The 10,000-nt window shown below is 47.5% G+C and overlaps 1 protein-coding gene across 1 annotated transcript in view; it reads left to right on the top strand.

The window, feature by feature from the left end:
• Positions 1-10,000, top strand: part of dnah2 (dynein, axonemal, heavy chain 2) — a 212,076-nt gene that overhangs the window by 121,999 nt on the left and 80,077 nt on the right. The window contains 4 exon segments of the mRNA XM_060035906.1: positions 1-16; positions 1,835-1,960; positions 6,630-7,038; positions 7,891-7,966. The exon segment at positions 1-16 is cut by the window's left edge and continues 137 nt beyond it. Of these exon segments, the coding sequence (XP_059891889.1) occupies positions 1-16; positions 1,835-1,960; positions 6,630-7,038; positions 7,891-7,966 (627 nt within the window).

The raw sequence follows: 10,000 nt of genomic DNA, 5'->3' as shown, positions 1-10,000 counted from the left end.
TCTGCCCGGGGAAGAGGTGAGACACTGCTCAACTCTGTCGGTTGGTCTCTCTCTTGCCCTCTCTCTCCCTCTCTCTTTGTCTTCCTATCTTGATATTGATATTGGAATTTTACTTTTGACAGGAGATAATCAAGTGGTTATGGTGTTATATTCTCAGCAGGAATCCCATTATTTGCAGAGTACATGCAGGCCTGTTCCTTGGGCAAGCTTCCTTTCTGCTCCTTAATGACATCGATCTTAAATCGAGATCGATCTCGTAAATCTACAACGGCAACAGTGAAAATCAATAATATACATGGTCTTAGGATAATAGGATATATAAAAGGATAATAAAAGGTCAACCTTGCTAGAAGTAGACATCTATGAACTATGGGTTACTGTGGAAGCCTATTATGGCAATGTTGTTATTGATATTGTTCTCAATATGTGATTCATGATGATGATCATAAGGTTATCAACATCTACTTGTTTAAATTGACTCATGCTGTTCTAATCTCTGTTGTTAAAAAAAGAATGATGAAAAAATAAAATAGTGTTTCCATTCTAAACGGCAGAAATAGCATTCGGCGGGCATTCCTTCTTCATCACCTCCTCCCTCCCTTCACCCCCTGACCTCACATTATACTCTTCACTCGTCCCGGTTCCTTGCTTCAGGACTACATTACCACCCCCACCGTCACTGCCACCCCACCATCACCACCACCATCCCTCAGCCCTAGCCTGAACAATACCTAGCGGCACTGGAGAATGGCAGAATTATTCGCACATGTACTCAAGCACAAACACACACACACACACACACACACACACACACACACACACACACACACACACACACACACACACACACACACACACACACACACACACACACACACACACACACACACACACACACACACACACACACACACACACACACAGACACACACACACACACAGGCAGACACACAGAGGCACACAACATTGAACAAGACCTTCAGGCACAAGAACGGAATAGACACTAGTTGCATGCACTATCGCATCCAAGCATCTACGCACACACACACACACACACACACACACACACACACACACACACACACACACACACACACACACACACACACACACACACACACACACACACACACACACACACACACACACACACTCTCACACACACACTCTCACACACACACACACACACACACACACACACACACACACACACACACACACACACACACACACGCCCACACATCCACACACACGTTGATGAGAGAGTGACTTCAGACGGACGGGGTTGACACCAGGAAAATGTGTGCCTAACGCCCCGCAGGGAGCCGGGCTGTGATCAAAAATGTATCAAAGGGTGGGAAGAAAAGTTGAAACAGCACCATAGAAAAGAGCTCATCATCTCATACCTTTCCTCCGCAGTTCCCCTTTTTATTTATTGATTTAGTTATTCGATTATTTATCTGATTCTTTGGGGTGGGGGGGTAGGCTGAGTCGTAAGTCACTCCTTTGTGTACTGCCAAGAGGGAGGCGTTAAACAACAGTTTGTTTGTTGTTTAATAGCTAATTTGTATCCTCTGGTACGGTGAAGGGGCGAGGGGAGCCGATGATGGATGGCCGCAAGAGTTCCAGTCGGGGCGGCTCTGGCGTTCCACTGAGTTTTATTTAGTGTTTCTCTGGGACTCTGGGTTTGGGGGAGAAGATGGATAAACTATAGCTGGTCATGTGTCAGGCGCCCCAATGCTGCATGAAGGTAAAAAGTAAAAGAGACGATAAGTCTAAAATAACGACCGAGCTGTTGTGCCCTGATGACCTCTGGTGACCTCTCCCCTCCCAGATCCTCCTCATGTCCATGAGGGACATGAACCTGGCCAAGCTGACGTCGGTGGACCTGCCGCTGTTCAACAGCATCATCCAGGACCTGTTCCCTGGGGTGGACTCGCCCACCATCGACTACGGAAAGGTACTGTTGCCAGTCCATTATTAACGTATTATGTCTTTCCCTTTGTCCTAACCTATACGCTAATAGCTCAGCGCTAACCCATCACGTCATATTACCACAGCTCTAATCTTTGCAATGACCGCACCGCTGATCCCCATTGCAGTAGCACATGGCTCACCCGCAGTTTGCTCACATATCTAAAGGAATATTGTGCCTACACATCTCACATCACATCTCATCCCATGCTGTGTTTTAGCTCCCCACTAACCGATTATAAACCACAGAGTAAAACTACAGAATTCAGTTACCTATCAGCTGAATGACTATATTACCTTAGTATATGCTACACGTGGACCTCCTAAAATGGTGCAATTTGATTGGTTCGCTATCTCGGGATATTTGGATATATCCCATGATTGGGATCTCAAACTCAGGATATTGTTTTCATCGCAAAATGTCGCCTCGTCACGCTAATAAAAACAAATAAACCGCCTATAAAAGGACAAGTGTTTCACTGCACACTACTCATGACACACACACACACACACACACACACACACACACACAGACCATACACAGTCTACACACACACACACACACACACACACACACACACACACACACCCTCAGACACACATGGCATACAAAGACATGCACAGACGCACACACAAACACACTTTGCCCCCACACATATTTAACATCACACAAATGAAACAGGGTAAACAGCCTGGGCATGGTACGTGCACCATAGCGTAAAGTCAACACAACCCCCCCCCAAGCAAGCAGCCTCAGCACTGATCTAGCAGCACGCCTCGACCAGCACTGCAAGCCGCCGCCGGCCAGATTGCATTGTTTCTTTACTTCAGGGTCCTCCCATACCACAGTGTGTACAGTCAGTTTTACTGCGTTGAAATATCTATGGGCCGGCCCTCCCCCTCCCCCGGAGACCGGGGGAGGGGGAGGGGAAGTCAGCCCATAGATATTGGGGAGCTGAACAGAGTTGTGGATCTGACTGGGTCTCACTTGGTCCGCCGAGCCCAGGGTGCTGATAGCCTCTGGCTCGGGCGATGTCCTCAGACGCGTACGCACACTGTTAATATCGAATGTGCTGCTGAAATATAAATACACACAAACCACCGCTGCCAAGGCTTCAGAATTACACACAGTCACGCTTGGCCTAGAGATGGACTCCAGGCCCACACTTTTTGTCATTTGTCTTACAGCTTGTCTCTCCATCTCTTTGCCTCTCTCTATGCATTTTACTCTTTGTTAACCATGGTTATTGTCTCTGTCTGTCTGTCGAGCTGACTCTCTCTGTCTCTGACACTGCATTTATCTGTTTGTCTGTCTGGCTGTGTGTCTGTCTGTGTGTCTGCGTCTCTTTCTCTATCTGTCTCTGCATTTCCCAGTATCTATTTTTACTCTGCATTTCTCTGTGTCTGTCTGTGTGTCTGTCTTTCTCTCTGTATTGTACCCTGCATTTCTCTGTGTCTGTCTGTGTGTCTGTCTTTCTCTCTGTATTGTTCCCTGCATTTCTCATTTTCTGTGTGGCTGTCTGTCTTACTCTGTCTCTCTCTTTCAATTTCTCAGTATCCCCCTGTCTCCCCCTGCCCCTCTCTGTCTGTATCAAGTACTTTCTCTCTTTCCCTTCTCTGCATCTCTCTCTCTCTCTCTCTCTCTCTCTCTCTCTCTCTCTCTCTCTCTCTCTCTCTCTGTCTCTGTCTCTCTCTGTCTCTCTCTCTCTCTCTCTCTCTCTCTCTCTCTCTCTCTCTCTCTCTCTCTCTCTCTCTTTACTGTTGCCAGTACAGCTGTGTGTCAATCAGCTGATCAGCACGACCCTGGGGATCATTGTCATGTCGGCGTATGCGCGAGGGCGTCCTCCGATCGTGCGGCTGCATGACCCCAACCACCAAAACCTCCGGTTCATGTTTGTAAACATGCTCCATTAATCTGCCTAGATGAATAACACAATGTACTTTACCACATGAAGAGAACGCACACACACTCTCTAATCACACACACACACACACACACACACACACACACACACATGCATACACACACACATGGACACACACACGCTGAATAATTCATTGCAGCTGTGATAGGTCATTCTTCATCTGTGCTAGGTTCCTCGTCTGTCCTCTCCATACTGTGGAAAGCAGATGGCTCATTTAGAGGTAGCAGCCATGTGTGGAGGAAGAGGAGGAGAGGGAGGGATGGACTGAAGGTTATGTACATTTGGCGCAGAGGCAAGCAAAAGTCATTAACTTACATCCCGTCCCCATTCGTCACTTCTATTTTATTTAGCCGTTCAGCAGACTTTCATCAACCATAGTGACTTTAAAGTGAGGCTGAGCACATCCTAAGGATACAATCAAGATTGGTGTAGCTACAAAATAAGTTATAGTGCTGCCCAACCTAGTTCAAACGACGACTGGACAGAGTTTATCCATAGCCACATCATCAGAAATAAACATTTTAGTATTAAATCATTTATAAGTGGTAGAGTGATCGGTGCCTTCTAATTTCCACAACGATTTCTACATTTCCAACACCATGGTACAGCTAGACAAATTGCGTTGAGACTACAAATCAGAAATCAAACCAAAAGTTCACAAAGCTGCAACCTCATACTCTGAAGACGTTGTTTACAACAACAAGCGGACGGCGGTGGTGTTTGCGGGGTTGCTCGTGGCACCAGATGTAGCGGGCGTTGGGCCGGGTGCGTTGTAAGGCTGGAGGTGTCGTGGTGGTGATGAAAGCGTCATTAGTGCGGCGTTGAGACTCTCTCCCTGTTAGCTAAATGGATCCTCAGCCATCTGCTGAGACAGGCTCCACCGCTTGCTCACATCCACCCCCATATGCCCAGACGGAAGATCTTCCCTCCCTCTGTATCTCTCCCTCTGTATCCCTTTCTCACTTTCTTCCTGTACCTGTTTCAAGAGCTCCTCCTCTTTCATTTTTAGACCATAAGGTCATCTTAAATGTTTGGCTTGATGGGCGCGCTGTCTAGTGAGGCATGGTCCTGTCTCTCTGCCTCGCTTTCTGTCTCTCTCACTCACTCTCTCCCTCTCTGTCTCTCCATGCCTACCTGTCGGTTAGTGTCTGTATTTCTTAATTTCATTCTCTAAATCTCGACCGTCGTCTCTATAAAGACTATTTCTTTCTGTCTCTCTCTATCCTTTTCCATCTTGTTTTTGTGTCCAGGTGTCGTTGTCCAGGTGCTGTTCTCACAACACACGTTATTCTATATGCTGCAGCCTGAATTTCCTGTCATTCTCTCCGTGTCTCTGTGCCTGATTCCTTTCCCGTTGTGCAAAACAGCTTGATAACATTGGTCCTGAGTTACAGCTGTGTGTGTGTGTGGGGGGGGCGTATGCACACACACACACACACACACACACGCACACATCAACTATACCGAACCAGACTGATATATCGGTCTGCCAATGCTGTTGGCCTTCAGCAGCTGTGGTAGGATCAGTATTTGCTTCCTTGAAGATAATACACATGAAAAGGTCAGGCTTGCCTCCTCCTACCTATAATTCTGACTGCAGCCATGTGAGTTATTGGCTTATTCTCCACGGAGGAAACACAGTGGTCACAGCACCTTGAGGTTTTCTAAAGAGCGTGTTCGGGGTGGGGGGGGAGAGGAACAAGGAACCCCGCCACAGGGAGAGTTATTGTCTGGTGAACATGGAGGAATGCGAGGCTGGGGAGGGAAAGGCACGGGATAGATGTTAGTCTGCGAAACGTGTTGTTGACACACACCTGGCGCTGAAAGAAAGCCTGGAAGGCTGTGAAGCTGGAAATGGGGAAAACCACTTTTGTCGCCCGTCATCAATTTAGTTGTTTCAGTGAGCGAAGGGTGCCAGGTTGTCTTGTTTGTGTCTGCTTGTGTGTAAGAGTGTGTGTGTGTACAGGTATGCTGTATTTCTGTCCATCTCTCTCTCAACATACACCCATGTATGTTGTTTGTGTGAGGCAAGAGTCCTGAGCTTGTTGCGTAGGTAGAAACATTAAGTGAGCCATCTTGAACTTCCTATAGGCAAAAGAAGAGCGTAGCGGTCGTCTGTAATGAAATGTGTGTGCGGCGGGTCCGCATGCACTGGGGCCTCTACGGGACACGGGGGCTGTAATGTGTTTTAATGAGAACAGCTCCTCGGGGGACCGGGGAAGATCTACTCATCACTTGGGGCCCCCTGCTGCTAGAAAGTAGCTCCGCTCCTCCGCTGTACGTTCCACCTGCAGCTGCCCCACCCCGTCTGCCTGTCATCATCATCTGTCTGCATGGGTTCACGTCTCACTCTCTCTCTCTGTCTCCTTCTCTCCTTATTCCCTCTGTCTATCTCCTTCTCCCTTTCTCTCTCCCCTTTTCTGGCTCTCCCCCCTCTTGCTTTCTTCCTCTCACTCCCCCCTCTCTCTCACTCCCACGCCCCCACTCCCCGCCTCTCTCTCTCCCAAACCTCTCAATTATCTCCCCTATCTCCCCTTTTCTTGCTCCCCCCCTCTTGCCTACGTTCTCTCTCTTCCCCCTCTGCGACACCCTTCTCTTTTCTTTCCTCCCCCCTCACTCTCTCCCCCCTCCCTTGCTCCCAAACCTCTCTCACTCTCTCCCCCCCCCCCTCTCACTCCCAAACCTCTCTAACTCCCAAACCTCTCTCTCTCCCCCCTCGCTCCCCCTTAGTTGCGGGACGCCATCGAGGCGGAGCTGTGTGAGCGCGGCCTGCAGCCCATCCCCTTCACGGTGTCCAAGGTCATCCAGCTGTACGAGACCAAGAGCTCCCGCCACTCCACCATGCTGGTGGGCCGGACGGGCAGCGGCAAGACGGTGACCTGGAGGACGCTGCAGAACGCCCTCACCGCCCTGCACCGCAAGGGGGAGCCGGGCTACCAGCTCATCAGGGTACGGCCCTCTGGGGGCCTTTGGGGGACTTTGTTTCTTTACGTTTTTCAGAGTTCTTTTTCTTTTCTTTTTTTGATCACTTTTACTTTTTGGTTTTCTATTTCTACTACTGTCCTGTACATTCTGCTGTCACACCCACATTTCTCATCTGGGATGTTATCTTACAACACAACCTTGGGATTTACAATTCGCTCCCCTTGAATATCATACGGGCTCAGAGACAACAAGTGGGACCTGTTACCAACAACCTATGCTTGCTTGTTGTTTTCCATCTCTGCCCTCCCTGCGGCAGAGGTCTAGGTCCATGGCTGGGCTAATAGGAGCATAGTGAGTGGGAGTTTGAAACAATTTCAATGATTAAATTCTGTTTTAACATCTTAGCATTCAGTATTAACCAAATAACATTTTTTTTCGTACGGCAATAGCAATAATTCAGTCAATGACTTCCCTTCCAGCCAAAAGGCTTTTGATTTATTTATTGCTCATTTCCCTTCTTCATCCCATTATTTTTTAAGGGGGATTTCCCATGATCCTCTCTGGTTTTCTATCTCCCACCACCCATCTCGTTCTCATTTACCGTGAATATCAAAACATCCCCTTCCCAGAGGGCTTGTTTGTCTTCATGTGTGTTTGTGTGTGTGCGTGTGTGTGTGTGTCTGTGTGTGTGTGCGTGCGTGTGCATGTGCATGCGTGCTTGTCTGTGTGTGTGTGAGAGGGGGCATCCTTCCACAAAATAACACATTATCGCCCATGGGTGTGTGTGGCACGGGGCGTGTTGGCACATACATCACACCTATCAGTGAGCCTCGTCAACATGTGACCACTCTCGCAGCCCCCGAGGGGTCCCTCTCCTCATCTGACTCGCACGCGCCCACACACACACGCACACACACCCACCAACAGGCAACCAAACATCGAGATGGATCTCCACGATAGACACAACCACACACCTCATACACAAACACGCACACACACAGGGTCCAGATTCCTAGTGAACCCTCCTCCGTGTGCGTTAATGTCCCCCCCCGCGTGGCTGGTGTAGTTGAGCAGGGCCCCTGGGCAGACTCAGAGCCTCTCCGGCTTAATGGAGTGTACGTCCTGATCCTCAACTTTAAGAGGTCCTCACTTCTTCTGCTCCCGCACCGAGGGAGCCCGACAGAATAATGCTGCCCTATTGGCGTGCTTGTCGTGTGTGTGTGTGTGTGTGTGTGTGTGTGTGTGTGTGTGTGTGTGTGTGTGTGTGTGTGTGTGTGTGTGTGTGTGTGTGTGTGTGTGTGTGTGTGTGTGTGTGTTCATAGGTGCACGTGTGTGTGTGTGTATTCATATGTGTGTGTATGAAGGTGTGTGTGTTGGGAGTGTCTATATCTGTGTGTGTGTGTGTGTGTGTGTGTGTGTGTGTGTGTGTGTGTGTGTATGAAGGTGTGTGTGTTGGAGTGTCTATATCTGTGTGTGTGGGTTGGTGTGGGTGTCTGTGTTGAAGTGGATGTGTGTGTCTGTGTTTTTATGTGAGAGTTGGTGAGTAGGTCTTTCGGTGTGTGATTGTGTGTGTTGGTGTGTGTGTGTGCGTGTGTTTTTGTGTCTATGTGTTTGTAGTTGGTTTGGGTGTGTGTGTGTGTGTTTGTGTGGGGGGAGTGTGTGTGTCTACGTGTTTGTGTGTGTGTGTGTGTGTGTCAATGTGTTTGGGTGTGTGAGTGTGAGTGTGTGTGTTTGTGTGTGTGTGTGTGTGTGTGTGTGTGTGTGTGTGTCAATGTGTTTGGGTGTGTGAGTGTGTGTGTGTTTGTGTGTGTACGTGTATATGTGTTTGGGTGTGTGTGTGTGTTTGTGTGTGTCTATGGGCCTTATTTTAATGGTCTGAAACGCAAGTGAGAAGCGCCAAGCGCAAGTAGCTTTTTGGGCGGTTCTATGGCGATGTCGATATTTTACCGGCGCAAAAATTTCTCTTGCGCCCAGCGCAAATCTAAAGAGGGTTGGTCTGAAGTAGCCTAATTATCCGTAGGTGTGGTTTGGGCGTAACATGCAATAAACCAATGAGAGTGCCAGCTCCCATTCCCTTTAAGAGCCATGAGCGCATTTGAATCTGACGAGTTGATATTTTGACAGCGCGTCTGCAGTCTCCGATGAGACAGAAGCACATGAATTTCAAACTTCAAATGGCTCAGTTTATGGCCAAATAATATGGCCTAATTCAAACATGGAATAAGGTCTTCTTCCACAACTTCAGAAATACTGAGTCCTCAAATAAATTTCAGCAAAGAAAACTTACCACACATATGATATGCGGTAACTGTGGTTCTATTTATTGATATACGCAATACATTATAAACATCGTTTCTTATCAGTATTGTATGCATTATCGTTATCGACTTGTGTTCCTAATATGCATGTGTCCACCCGTTAATATACATTGCCATGGACTGTATTATGCGTTACGTGTTTAGTTTGCGTGTGTTTAAATAGATGGACGCACACATGCGCGCCCGCATTCATTAATTATTTTACACATACACGCGTCCGCATTCATTCATTCTTTTTAACACTCACTCGTGGTAAAACAATGTTTTCTCACGATCAAATACTCAATCCTAAAAGTTATGGGCATGTGCACGATGTCTGTCAAGAAAATATGTGTTTGCTGTACGGTGTTTGCAGATGCATTGATTTAAAAGTACAACTTATTACCGCTGTATCAGCTGTTCTTTCCCAAATAATTTACCAAGAATGTGTGGCTAGGTAGATGAGAGAAGCAAAGTGTATGCGCGAGGAGCACAAGCAACATTATATATGTGCCCTTAAAATAGCATCTGAACAACGCGCCACTGACTTTAAACCAGGTGTCCAGTTTTCACTAAGCTCCCTACTATAGCTCAATAAACTCCCCACTGGAAGGGTTTCAGGACAAGTACGGCGGATACAACTCGAGTAACTTTATGAACTTTTATTGCACTCACACAAACAATAAGCACCCACGCACTAGGTAGCCTGACGACCAAGCTACGCTAGCCTCTCAAGTTGACAATAACTAATTAGTTGTTAATTAGACAGATAGATAGGTTGTAAACCTGCAACAAAAACACAAACACAAAACCCAGAATTAACCAATGAAATTATACAAACATTCCCGTGATATAAATTCTTGATTTGAGTTACTAGCA

The sequence above is a fragment of the Gadus macrocephalus genome, chromosome 17 (assembly GCF_031168955.1).
Source record: "Gadus macrocephalus chromosome 17, ASM3116895v1".
Lineage (NCBI taxonomy): Eukaryota > Metazoa > Chordata > Actinopteri > Gadiformes > Gadidae > Gadus > Gadus macrocephalus.
Note: the sequence above shows the minus strand (reverse complement) of the source record. Positions and strands in the feature narration are given on the sequence as shown.